Source organism: Agelaius tricolor, unplaced genomic scaffold, assembly GCF_023055355.1.
Source record: "Agelaius tricolor isolate 1412-34295 unplaced genomic scaffold, bAgeTri1.0.p SCAF_2, whole genome shotgun sequence".
In the NCBI taxonomy this organism is placed as follows: Eukaryota; Metazoa; Chordata; class Aves; order Passeriformes; family Icteridae; genus Agelaius; species Agelaius tricolor.
In genome coordinates, this window is record NW_027269262.1 from 60,923,804 (window position 1) to 60,937,040 (window position 13,237).

General features: G+C 44.5%; 1 protein-coding gene across 1 annotated transcript in view; it reads left to right on the plus strand.

The window, feature by feature from the left end:
* The first annotated feature begins 1,012 nt into the window (after positions 1-1,012).
* The window catches only part of TRIM55 (tripartite motif containing 55), a 36,716-nt gene continuing 24,491 nt past the window's right edge, over positions 1,013-13,237 (plus strand). The window contains exons 1-4 of the mRNA XM_071449196.1: positions 1,013-2,143; positions 2,547-2,719; positions 10,961-11,126; positions 12,847-12,942. Coding sequence (XP_071305297.1) covers positions 1,955-2,143; positions 2,547-2,719; positions 10,961-11,126; positions 12,847-12,942 — 624 coding nt within the window. The 5' untranslated portion in view covers positions 1,013-1,954. The remainder of the gene's footprint in view (positions 2,144-2,546; positions 2,720-10,960; positions 11,127-12,846; positions 12,943-13,237) is intronic.

Consider the following 13,237-nt stretch of genomic DNA (forward strand, 5'->3'; position numbering starts at 1 on the left):
TCTTGCTGCTGCCAGGGAAGGCTCCCTGTCAGCCCTGCCAAAAGCCCCAGCTGTCCACAGCTCAGCTGCCAGAGCAGCTTCTCCCACTGGACTCCAGGCTGTTGTCCACACCAGGCAGTCAAAGCAAGGGTGTGATTTCAGGTGGGTTTAACTAAGCTGTGACTAATTTCTCATGAATGCAAGACTTAGAAAAATCGATTTGTTTCTATGGGACTGCTGACAAATGTGTGTAAGTTTACACAGGGGAATTTTCAGCTTGGTGGGCTGCAAATGAATACAGGAGTTCACTCAAACACAAAGCATGTGAGGCACTGAAAATAAAATACTCAATAATGCATTTAATTTAATGTTATTTGCATTAATGTTATTTGCATATGCAACAATTGCATGCAGAGGGTAGTAGTCATTTTCATGCAGAAATCCATGAGAACCTTCACTTTTGTATTTTCCTGAAGTGCACAGTTTCCAGACTGGTGTTGCATGCAGACTGAGGGTCCTGCTTTAGAACTGGGGGTCTGCCCCCTGCATGGGGCACTCGCTCAGCTGCTCTACTGCATTTTTCAGATGCTAGCCCTATACAGTCATAAGGCTGAATAAACATTAAAGGTTTCTACAAGACACTGAATGGAGAAAGTATTATAGTTATTGACTGAAAGAGAAGGAAATATTCTGAATACATGTACAGTAAGGTGGCAAAGTGATTTCATACATTAATGTGGGGACTTTGGCTTAAATTTGAAGATGAGATATTTATTGCTTGTACAGTTGTGTGATAAATTATTGGCAACTAGAAGCACAGATGGCTTTCCCTTAAGATCAGGCATCACATGTCACAAATTATCTGGGAAATTGTCATTTTAAAAATAACTCTGGAACAAGTGCCAAGCTGAAAGGGATATCAGTGTCTAATAAACAGATATAAACACAGCAGTGCCCAAAACTAAAATATATTTGAATCAAACTAACTATCAGAGAGAGAGCATATACAATTAGTACCTATTCTCTAGCAGCACAAATGAAAGCCTTTCACACTGTATTTCTTCTGTTTCTTTCCTCATCGGGAGATTCAAATGTTTTTCATGCATATTTAACCTGCCCATGGAGTTAATGTGCACAAATGGCACAAAGTCACGTTGGATTTTTATGTTATAGCTCCTGAGACCAAAATCTTACAAGAACAAACTCAAGCACAGTTATAGGTGGGCAATTTTGTTTGTCTGGTGTTGGATTATACCCTTTTCTGACCCAGAGATGGGGCAACTGAGAGGCTTTTTAAAAACTTTTATTCTACTTTCAGTCTCATGAGAAGGGTGAGGCAATACAGATGTTATAATGCACAACAAGTCTGAATTGTCTGACAGTCTGGTTTTTAAGGTGGCAAGATGTTTCCACCCTGAAGTGTTCAAGCTCCAGAGCAGCCATCGCTCCTATTGTCCTCTCCAGTAACCACATGTACTTCACACCTTGGAAAGGTAGGATCCTGGAGCCCCCCAAAACACATGGCAAAATTACATCCTGCCTCAGTGGCTGCTCACTGACAACAGAATGTCTGTTAGGCTGCAGGATGTGGCTGCACAAGCTGGGCAAGCCCTTCAATCTCCATTGACCCGCAAAGATAAGGGAAGGGAGCAGATGGCCTTTGCTTATCACTCCCACAACTCATCAAGGGGTGAAGGCTGCCATGTGTGAGTGAGGAGAGCCAGGGCCTCTCCCCCCTCCCCGGCAGCTGTCACCTGTCCCAGCCTGTCCTGCTCTCACGCGCATATATGGGCACGGCAGGACGGCAGCTTGTGACGCAGCGCTGCTAAAAACAGCCCCGGCTCTGCTCGGCCCCTGCTCAAACAATGTCCTCCGGCCCGAGCAGCACAGAGAGCCTCTGATCACAGACAGCCTTGGACTTATCTCAGGGGAAATTAACCCCAAAACCTCTTCACAAGGCCGTGGCCCTGAGCGTATGCCCTGGGAAAAGCTAGGGATGAGCACCTCCCTGAGCTACAAGTCGTTCTCCAAAGAGCAGCAAACTATGGATAACCTGGAGAAACAGCTGATCTGCCCCATCTGTTTGGAGATGTTCACCAAGCCAGTGGTCATCCTGCCCTGCCAGCACAACCTCTGTCGGAAGTGTGCCAGTGACATCTTCCAGGTAGGCTTCTTCCCACAGACAGCTCTGCTTCCCAAGCAGGACTGGCTGGAATGAATGGGAAAGAACATTTTTTACATGTTTTGGTAGATCAGTTTTAACAGTTGGTGAGACAGGGCTGGGGGGAGTGATTTCAGGCCAAAGTTGATGTATCTGGGTGCCAGGGCTGAGGTCCCAGCAGGTGAAAGTGCCACCTGTTGGCTGTGGTGACACGGCCGAGCATGAGCTGAGGGACTGGCCCCTCGCCCAGCAGCCACCAGGTGCTTTCCCAGGGGTGACATGTCGGAATTACCCTCTCATTGGGCATAGTGACAAATGGTTTCCTACCATTTGGTGCTTTTGGAAGAGGCTTTCATGGTTTTTCACAGCCGTACCTTCCTCTCCTTGTGCTGCTCGGCGAGAACAGGCCTCCAACCCCTACCTGCCGACCAGGGGAGGAACGACTGTGGCGTCGGGGGGCCGCTTCCGCTGCCCCTCCTGCAGGCACGAGGTGGTCCTGGACCGACACGGCGTCTACGGGCTGCAGAGGAACCTGCTGGTGGAGAACATCATCGATATCTACAAGCAGGAGTCCACAAGGTAACAGGGGAATGCGTGTCCTTCAGAGGACATGCATGAGGTTGATTTAGTCACTTTGTCTCTTGGAAAAGCAAAAAGGGATTGTGCTGCCATGCCTCACTGTCTGCTGCACCATGAAGTCAGCTCTCACTGTGGACAGAAAACTGTGTCCAAATAGATGCTGAGCTTCCCTGCTTCCACTCACAGCAGAGGATTGGGCCATATTTATTCACATGAGCAACACTTACCCGTGCAAGCAAGGCCCTTGAGGTCAGCACAGCTACTAACATGATTAAGGAAAAAGTACCTTGGTTAACACAATTTATTGCAAAAACAGTTCAGATAATTATTTGTGCGTTCTCATGCTAAAGAAGGGAAAGGATTTCAAATCTTATTGGAAAATCCTGAGATACAGACAGTGTAAACAGAAAGAAAACTGAATTTCCCACAGGAGGTACTCTATGTCATAATGCCAAATGAAGATTCTGTTAAAAATATCTCCATTCCTGTCAGTTTGGGATGTGAACTTATGAAATCAAGTCTTATTTATGAGTCCATGAGAGAGAAGGAAGAGCGGTAAACATTTCAGAGCTGTGTGGCTGTGCACAAGAATCAAGACCTCAGGGCAGAGAAATAGGTCAATTCTAAAAAGTAAGATTACTCCTGAATGGTAATTTCTTGCATTTGATGTGTAATGGATCCTGAAACAGAAAAAATGTGTTCTCATCTTTGTTTCCTTGGGATGGGTAAGATTCATGGTACCACTGTGGAGAACTTAGCTGGGGGGAAGGTAAAGAAGACAATCCTCTTCCTCTACTTTGCTCTTATGAGACCCCACTTGGAATACTGCATCCAGCTCTGGAGTCCTTAGCACAAGAAAGACATGGACCTGATGGAGTGAGTCGAGAGGAGGAGTACAAAGGTGCTGAGAGGGCTGGGGCATCTCTCCTCTGAAAGAGTTGAATTTGTTCAACCTGGAGAAGAGAAGGCTCTGGGGAGGGCTTAGAGCACCTTCCAGTACCTAAAGGGGGCCTACAAGAGAGCTGGAGAGGGACTTTTGACAAGGGCATGAAGTGGTGGGACAAGGCTTTCAACTGAAAGACAGTAGGTTTAGATTAGATATAGAAATTCTTCACTATGAGGGTGGTGAGGCACTGCCACAGTTGCACAGAGAGGTTGCAGATGCCCCATCCCTGGCAGCGTTCAAGGCCAGGAGGGATGGGGCTTCACACAACCTGGGCTCGTGAAAGGTGTCCCTGCCCAAAGTAGAGGCATTGGAACTACAAGATCTGTCAGGTCCTTTCCAGCCCCAACCATTCTATAATTCTGTGATTCTATGATGGAGTTAACCTGGCCCCAGACCTCCAAGCAAGGAGCTCTCACCCAGGGAAGCTGTTTTTTGTCACCAGCATGGATCCTTAGAGTTGGTTCTGTATGGCAAGGTGTTTTGTTCACCTGGAAGGTGTAATCCTGGCCATGCTCCCTGACAGTCTTCTGATCCCACCACAACAAGGAGCTGGACTTCCCAGGGACAGAGAGATGGCATCACTGGTGCAGGTGGACACAACCAACAGAACCCAATCCCTGGGATGGCTGAGGACTCTTCCTTCAGCAGAGGAGGTCAGTCACCAGCAGAGAGAATGCTTTAGAGCCTGACATGGCTTTGGCTACTCTCAGCTGCTTGAATCTCTCTGAGGACTGTGGCAGCTGGGCATAGGTTGGAGCTCCAAAGCACTGGAGAGCACAAAGTTGGCTTAAAATTGTCCTTTCTGCTGCCCTTTGCGCTCCGTGCCAAGTAAAGGTCAGCTACCCCCGTGTGTGTCATTGATACTCAAACATTATTTTAGTCAGGAAAATCTCGGAGGAAATGAATCAACAAAGCTGCAAGGGTGGACTTTGCTATTGATCAAATAAGCTGGACATGTGTGGCCTCATGTCTTCCTTGGTTTTGCTTTTTTTTTCAGCTCACAGTTGTATTAAACAAAAAAACCCCAAAAAACAACAAAACAAAAAAAAAGGGCAGGTCCTCTTTCCTGTGTAGTTCATGGAGAATTGGAACAAAATACAGTTAAGTAGAAATGTAAGAATAGATTTAAAAGATTTTTAAAAAAATCCACAAAAGTAAAACGCATGATGAATAAAACAGGAGAACAGGAAAAAACCACAAAAACATAGATTTGCTTATATATTTGTTCAAAAGATTTGTTTATTTAATCTGTTAAGGTGCTTATTTTACCTTCATGTATGTCCTTAGAATGAAAGTCATTGTCAGGGCTACATAGTAGCAGCAATGCATAGCAGCATTATCTCAACTATTCGGCCCTTTGTGGGCCTCAGCTGCTTATCTCCCTCTGCCTAACATTCCTTGGGCTCCCCTGAGAGTGTGAGCAGATCTTTCATGGCTTCTCCCAGTGCTGTCCCACTGAAAGCAAAAAGGGAAATCAAGTCTTCCCCACTTCTTCCTTTTATACCAGTCTCTTCCATCGTGACAACTGGGGTCTGGCAGAGATACATAGGAAGAAAGGTGATCTCTACCTCCTTGTTCTTCCCAAGACAGCCCTTCAAACTGGCAGCACGTGTGATTTCCACACAGGAACCTCTTCCTATTCAGGAACCTCTTCCAAGTTCTCCTGTGGGTATAATTTCCTATAACTGCATATGCCAGAATGAGGCCAGCTCCCATCTGCATTTCACATGAACTTAGAGTAAAGGGAGAGTAAAGTGAGCAAGGGAGCAAGATTTGACTAGCTTATTTCAAAAGGTTTGGTTGTTTTATTTTATTTTATTATTTTGTAATTGGACTTTCTATTTGAATTAAGGAATTGGGTTTTTTTTAAAATAAAAACTGGGGCAGGAGCTGGACTGAGGTTGGGAGAGTCCACCTAAGCCCTCATATGCAGCCCCTCCTATTACTAAGTATCACATCATATGGTCTTTTATCCCACTGCTCATCCAATTCCAGCTGATGGCAGCATAGCCTGTTGCCCAATTTAGAATGCGTTAGTAACACAACGGAAGAATTCTTTAGCAGGAGGTGGTTTGCAAAAAGCTTTAAAAGACAGCAAAGGACTGAAAACAGTGGAAACTGAGTTGGCTAAATATTAAACCAGTCTTTGAAAACCTGTAGGCTGCTGATCACCTAAACTATCTGAGGAACATCAGGATCCCTGCTGTCACCAGGAAAGGGTAGCAACAGGAGGCTGTGACTTTTTGTGAAATCTAGCAGGTTCTAATGATCTCAGCTGGCTATTCCAGATCAAAAGGTGCTTTGGGCTTTGTTACCTGCTGAATCTTGATCAGGGAGGGTCGAGCACTCTTTCTGCCTTGCACTTACCAGGGAGAGCCTGAGGAACAGGCTGTCCCTGCAGCCCCCAGCACAGGTGGAGCAGAGTGTGCAGCAGGGACTAGGCTGTGCTGAGAACAGCCTACATGGGCTCTGTGATGGTGCTGATGTCCTGCAGGGCCCCATAGCCAGCACCACCAGAAATGTCTGTCCCTGACACCTCCAAGGTCTTAGCCCAAACTCCCAAGGCAGGATGTGTCTCTCCAGGCCAGGTTGCAGGGGCGTCTGGGGATCTCAAACAGGCTGGGCCAGGGAAATTTGCTCCCTGACCAGAGGTCACCAAGAGAGGAGGAGCCGCACAATCTATGCAGTGAAGGAGATGAGGAGTGGGATCATCTGGATCTTCTCCAACTCCCCACAAGACAAAGCCCCAAGCTCATCTGCACCAATAGTTTTCTTGGGCTGGGCATCCATGATAGCAGTGTAACAGAGATCCAGGAATCCTTATGTCCACATGAACTTCTACAGCCTTCTCAGTTTTCAATACTGATTTCTACCCTGGGTATTGGTGGGCTTTTCAGAGAGTCCATCACTGTGGCTGATTTTCAAGGACCACCTTCCTCCAAGGTCAAAATGGTCTATTTCCATATACAGGAACTCAAGCAATGGTGCCAAAACACCACTGTTGATTAAGAGGGAGCTCCTGATTAAAAAAAAAGCAAAGCCTAAAACACATTAAAAAAGAAGCAAAAAGAAGATGGACAGGTGATTCAGCAAGATTTTGAGACACTCCCCAAGCACATGCAGATGAAGTTAGAAAAGCCAAGGTCCTCCTGGAACTGATTATGATGAGGGACTTGGAGGCTAATGAGAGCTTCTATGGCTGCATCAGCAGCAGAAGGAAGATTAGGGAAATTGTGAGTTCACTACTAGACAAAGCAGGGCCTCATGTAATACAGGATGTAGAAAAGGCCAGTGTACTCACCTTCAGACTTCTCTATTCTGTTGAGTTTTATGGAATCATAGTACTCTGAGACCAGTGGGAAATTCTCAAGTGAGGAACACTCACCTTTGGTGGAGGGAGATCAGGTTAGAGAATATTGAAAAAAAAAAAAATTGGACATCCTGATGGGAGGCATCTACAAGTGGTGAAGGAGCTGACTTATTGCAAGTTCACTCTCAATAATCTTTGAAAGGCTGTGGTAATTGGTACAGTTTCCTGTAGACTGGACTGGAAGAAAACAAATGCTCCTCCAATCTTCAAGGAATGCAAGAAGGAGAATCAAGGGAACTACAGGCTAGTCATGCACACTGATCCCTAGAAAGTATTTCATGCAAACCCTCCTGGAAACCATTTCCAAATATATAAATGACATGAAGGTGATTAGAAATAGTCAGCATACATTTATGAAGAGGAAATCTGCATGACCAATGTGAAAGCCTTTTACAGGGAGATGACTAACTCAGTGCATGAGAGGAGAGCAGTAGATACTGTTTATCTAGACTTTAGACACTGTCTGCTGTGACAGAGTGGACAGTGGAAAGTGGAAAGTGAACTGGACCAAAAACTGGCTTTACTACCAGACTTAAAGGGTCATGGTGAGCAGCATGAAGTCAGGTGGAGGCCAGTCATTAGTACTGTATGCCCAAGATTGATCCTGTGGCAAATGCAGTTTCATATGTTTACTAATGACCTGGCTGTGCCTCATAGAGCCATGCAGATCCTCTCCATCCCCTGACCAGGTGCAAACACCAGGGGATGTGATGCCACAGAAAGGGCTACAGCCATTCCTGTCTTAGGATCCTCAGTAAAAACACTATCATAACTGGATTCAGCACTTCAGTAGAGGCCTTTTTGGATTTGAAAAAATCCTCCAGAAAACATGCTAACAGCAGTTTTCCTAAGGGTTTACTATGTTCTTAATTAAAGTGTGCTTCTTTATGTGTCCAGCAACTTTGCACTGCCTCACCAAGTTGCAGCCACAGAGTGGCTGAGATTGGAAGGAGCCTCTGGAGGTCATCTGGTCCAACCACCTGCTGCTCTAGCAGGACCACCTGGAGCCAGTTGCCCAGGACCATGTCTAGATGGTGTATGAGTATCTTCAAGGATGGAAACTCCACAACCCTCCTGGCAACCTCTGCCAGTGCTCAGTCACTCTCACAGTAAAAAAGTGTTTCCTGATCTTCAGAGAGTTCCTCCCATGTTTCAGTTTGTGCCCATTGCCTCTGGTCCTGGCATTGAATGGTGCCTGACTCCATCCTCATTACACCCTCCATTCAGGTATTTAGATAACCAAAGGTATTGATAAGATCAAGGTCATTGTTAAGATTCCCCTTAACCTTCTTTGATCCAGGCTGAAAGCTCCAGCTTTCTCACCCTTTTCTCACAGGAGAGATGCTGTAGACCCTTAATCATCTTCAGGGCCCTTTTTTGGACTCCTTTCAGTATGTCAATGTCTTCATGTACTGGGCAGTCCAGAACAGGACCCAGTCAGTTCTTCAGGTGTGGTCCAAACACAATTTCAATGGGAAAGAATAAGCCTCTGGCAGTCAAACAGAGGCTTAGCATCTCAAAAAGAAGAGTCCAAGAATGAGACCACGAAGTTATCAGGACATTTCAGCAACCTGACATTTCTCTGGTCACCAGCACAGCTGTGGTGAACCTTTTCTGTTGCTAAAGCCATACAGTCATTTTCCTATCAGCTACTCTTTAATCTCCTGTTTCAGAAGCAATCTCCATTTTAAACTTAGAGGTTTTGTTTCAGCCTTTGCTACCCCAACACAGATCTAGAGGACTCTGTCTGAAGTCAAGGAGTGGTGTGCTAAAAATCTCTCCTTTTGCACTGCCTGGGGAGGAGACTGTAAATCTGTTTATTTCTAGTCTTCTGACACTGTCTTCAGGGCCCCACTAGTTCAGGGAGTTCTGCCAGGTTGCTTCCAGCTCTCCGCGGCACCTTTGAAGGTTGGCTGCTGCTGGCTGAACTTGCTTGACACCGTCACCTTTTTGCTCTGTGTAGTGTGTCTTTCATGCAAGTGGCACCATTCCAGTGTCCAATAAAATTCTAGTAGTTTCTGGCTCTGGTCTTGTAAATATTTGCAGGAAGAGCTGCTATCTCAGGCTAATTAATCACTTTGAGATTCATTGTATTGCTCTCACACATGGGCCCTCCCACTGGCGCACAATGGCATGAATATATTAGGGGCTGTTTGCAGTAATCTGCAAACAATGTAAAGCATCTTTTATGGAGGAGACACACCTCTTTTGACTAGCATTGAAACAATGCTTGATTTGACAAAGTGCCTTATGTTAATGAATGCTGGAAATCTGACCCAAATAATACAGGCATTCTTCAGAAATGTTTGTCTTGTTTTATTCTGGTATATCACATAATATGGCAGATTACAGATTTTCTTTATGAACCCTTTAAATCCCAGGGCACTCTTAAATTTAAAAAAACCCCACAAATGTGTAAGACATTTTGTTTCTTGCTAGATTTTTTTTCTAATGCATCTTACTGATCATATTCCATTCCCTTCAGAAGGGAAAATCTGTACTTTGTCATTAAAAAATAAATGCCGTATCCACTCTACCAAATGGTATGGAAAATCTCTACTCTAATATGATATAAAATAATTCTTTTTCCCATATATTTTAAGCTTTAATAGAATGGCTGGTTGCCTCCTTGCTACAGAGCTCTATAGAAAGGCTTTAAAAAAGGTTCCTATGTAATTCCATTAAATTCCATAGTTTCTAATGATGAAAAAATATTTATTTGATGCCATTGTTCCACTTGCTACAGGTAAGTCATAGTTCTTTTTCTAAGCAGTAGCAGAAAGGGATAATGATTTGTGCTGAAAATATTTAATATTGCCACAGTAACAGTGGTGGCTTTTGAAGGCTTGAATCCCAGACACACTCTTTCCATCAGTCTACTGGTCCCTGTCTTCTGTAGCATATGCTAACACTCTCATGTGTTTGCCACAGATGTGCTCAGGTTGCTAAGCCTGAAGTGTGGGCTCAGGAAAGCACCACCCTGCCCACACACACCAGACCAGAGCTGTCACTTGCACTGGGAATGTTGGCTAAGTGGCTCATCTGAAAGAAGCTACAACTAAATTATCCTAAGATAGCAGGTTGTGCAGACTTGTGTGTATACAGCCAAATGGTTTTGGTAAAGAGAAGATCAGACAGCTATAATGTGGCAACAGTTCATAGCTTAGCAAAGGAGAAGAACACTTGTGTAGCCCATGCCTTTTCTGCTGGGTACAAATGAATAAACTACTGCTAAAACATTTGACACTGTAAAGTTAGACATGTGCCACCTGGCTGAAATCAATTTGTGTGACACCTTGTTTTGGTTGCTGGCCTAATGTAAAGGCTGTAAGGACCCAGTGCTGTTTGATATTGACAGTCCTGACCAGGGCCTCACAAAGCTCAGCAGCAGGGATTTAGAGTTATGGGCCTAAAGGTTCATCAGTATCTTCAACTCTTGGTTAAAGTCAGTCTTCCCCATAATAGCTTTGCTGCATTAAGCCAAGTGCACAACAATTTGCATGATGAACCAGAAAGAAATTACATATGTTTCATATTTCAGACAGATGTTAGATAACATGCTAATTAAAATACATGAGTAGTCTGAGTCCAGGCTTGGTGAGGTTATTTGAATTTTTAAATATGAGCAAGCATTCTGTCACACTCCCAGTCACATTCCTCATTTGTATAGGAATCCCCATATGAGGTCATGTTGCTGTTTTGTCATCACATCATGTTGTGCCATTTGAGCTGTATTAAGCTGTACCATTAAGCTGTACCATTGTCTCTAGTCATCCCATGGGGCAGGTTTAAGTCTACTCTGTCTTTTCAGTCAGCCTTCTATGCTGCTATACAAATGTACCATATTTCATGCTAACACTCTAAGTGGTGATATCAGAAACTCATGAGCACCATCTTTGTTTTAAACAAATATTTTCTTTTGCAGACCTGAAAGGAAGTGTGACCAGCCAATGTGCGAAGAGCACGAAGATGAGAGGATTAATATTTATTGTTTGAACTGTGAAATGCCCACCTGCTCCTTGTGCAAAATCTTTGGTGCCCACAAAGACTGTCAGGTTGCTCCTCTCACAAGTGTTTACCAGCAACAGAAGGTAAATATTTTTTTTGTTTCTCTAAGTACTTGAAGAAACTGACAGGACCATCAACAGGAAAGTATTCCCATGACCTTCCTCCGAGTTTCCAAAAGGGTCTGGGGTTGCCTTTGCCACTCGTGTGTGTGACTGAAAGGCTGCTATAAATCTGTAGAAACTGTTTAGAAACACAGGAAAATAAATTTATGAGATCACACAAAAAGATACTACAATTTATCCCAGTTTTGATATGGAGCTGAGGATTTCTCTTTCAAGTTCCTAATCCCTTTTTTGCTGTTCTTTTAGATGAGACAAACAAGTGGTATTTTCAACACTAAGAACTGGAAAGAGAACAGACCATTTCAAATCAAATAGTTATCTGTCAGACACTTTTACATTTAAGCATGCCATTTTTAAGAAAAGTTAAGTGAAAAACCTCCTCCTGCAAGTGAATGAAGGAATATTCAATAGTTGGCAGCACAGGATGTACCTAACAACTTCTGCCCTTGCTGTCACCAATAAAAGACTTGTTTATTTTTAATACAGTGTTAATTTAAAACCTGACTCACTGGGTTATCCTCCTGAGATAAACAGCTCATTTTTCTGGAAGGCCCCAGTGGGGCAAGCAATCAGACAGGCCAAGTTTGCAATCCCAGCCTCCAACTTCGTCACACAGATGCATGTGTGCTTGTAAACTACAAATGAGGAGTTACTTTAGGAAAGGAGTTAAAAACATCCTTTTCAATCAAAAAGAGGTGGGAGAAGAAGGAGAAGTTTTCTGGACTGAACCCATGCCCACAATCACTCATCTTCCATGGAGATTTGCAAGCTGTGTCTTCCTTTCCAGAGTACCTATGGAAAGGGGCTGTCATGCCCAAGATGAGAGGCATAACCTGGAGCCTGCAGGATGCATGCTTCAAAGGAGCCTTTACAGAGCTGTGAAGGCCTCAAAGGAGCCTGTACAGAGCTGTGGAGGCCATGAACACCGTTGTCTCTGTTACTACAGCAGTGTGCCAAGGGCCCCTTGCACTCCCCATCACCCTCCCTAGTTGCCTAGTTCCCTAGGACTGGCTTCTTTGTCTCTCTTAGGGATACCTCACAGTCATCTCCATCTCCACACTCAGGGATTATTTTCTTCCTCCACTCATTTCCCTCATGCCAGTGGCCCAGCCTCTACCTTCTTCTTCTCCTTTTCCCTTGTCCCCACTCACCACAGCCCCAGCCCCAGTGCCTGCATGCCAGGGACTCTGTAACACATTGGTCACTCCAGGTCCATGGGCCACCTCTTCTCTACTCCAAGGCCAAAAACTACAGTCCTCAGCGAAAGACCACAGTGGTGTGGCTAGAGCCAGACACTGAACAAACAACCCCTCAAGAGTCTTTTCCCTCAACAAACCCAAAGGAAATATTTAGGGCCTGTTGAAACAGGCCTTCAGACAAAAGCATCTAGAAGAACTTACTAGAACAAAGCTCTTTCCTCTTTCCAAACCACAGTTTCTTCTCCATTAAAAATTCCAAAATATCTGTGTTTTCATAGTCTGTTGAGGGAGGAAACAAATGTCAAAACACAAGCAGGTATCTTGTGGGCACATAAAGCTCCAATTTTTCTCACTTCTGGTGGAAAGACGAAGTGATATCCTCAGTATGCCTTGTTTGTCCCCTGCTCCCCATTGTTAGATGTGTCACCCTGAAGTGTGACAGCACCTAACACCCTTCTGCTTGCTCTCCCCTTACTGCCTAGTCTGAGCTGAGTGATGGCATTGCAGTTCTGGTGGGGAGCAATGACAGAATGCAAGGGATTGTCACGCAGCTGGAAGAGACCTGCAAGTCGGTTGAGGTAGGTGCCACCTCTTTAAATGTTGGTATTTCAGTGTGACATTGCATCTTTTAAATTTCTGGTAATTTCAACAGGTCCCACTTTACCCAAATGCATTCCCACATTGTTTCACTAAACCATTCCTCATGGCTTTGTACATTACCAAGATGTGCTGCCCCAGCCAAAGGGTACACCCTACTCAGCACTTCTGCCTTTGCTATATGGTGGGGGATAAAGAGTAAGGATAATCCATATCAGCAAGTCTTGGTCAATATTCTTAGTGGAATAGGATCTCACTGAAGTTAAAAGCAGATCC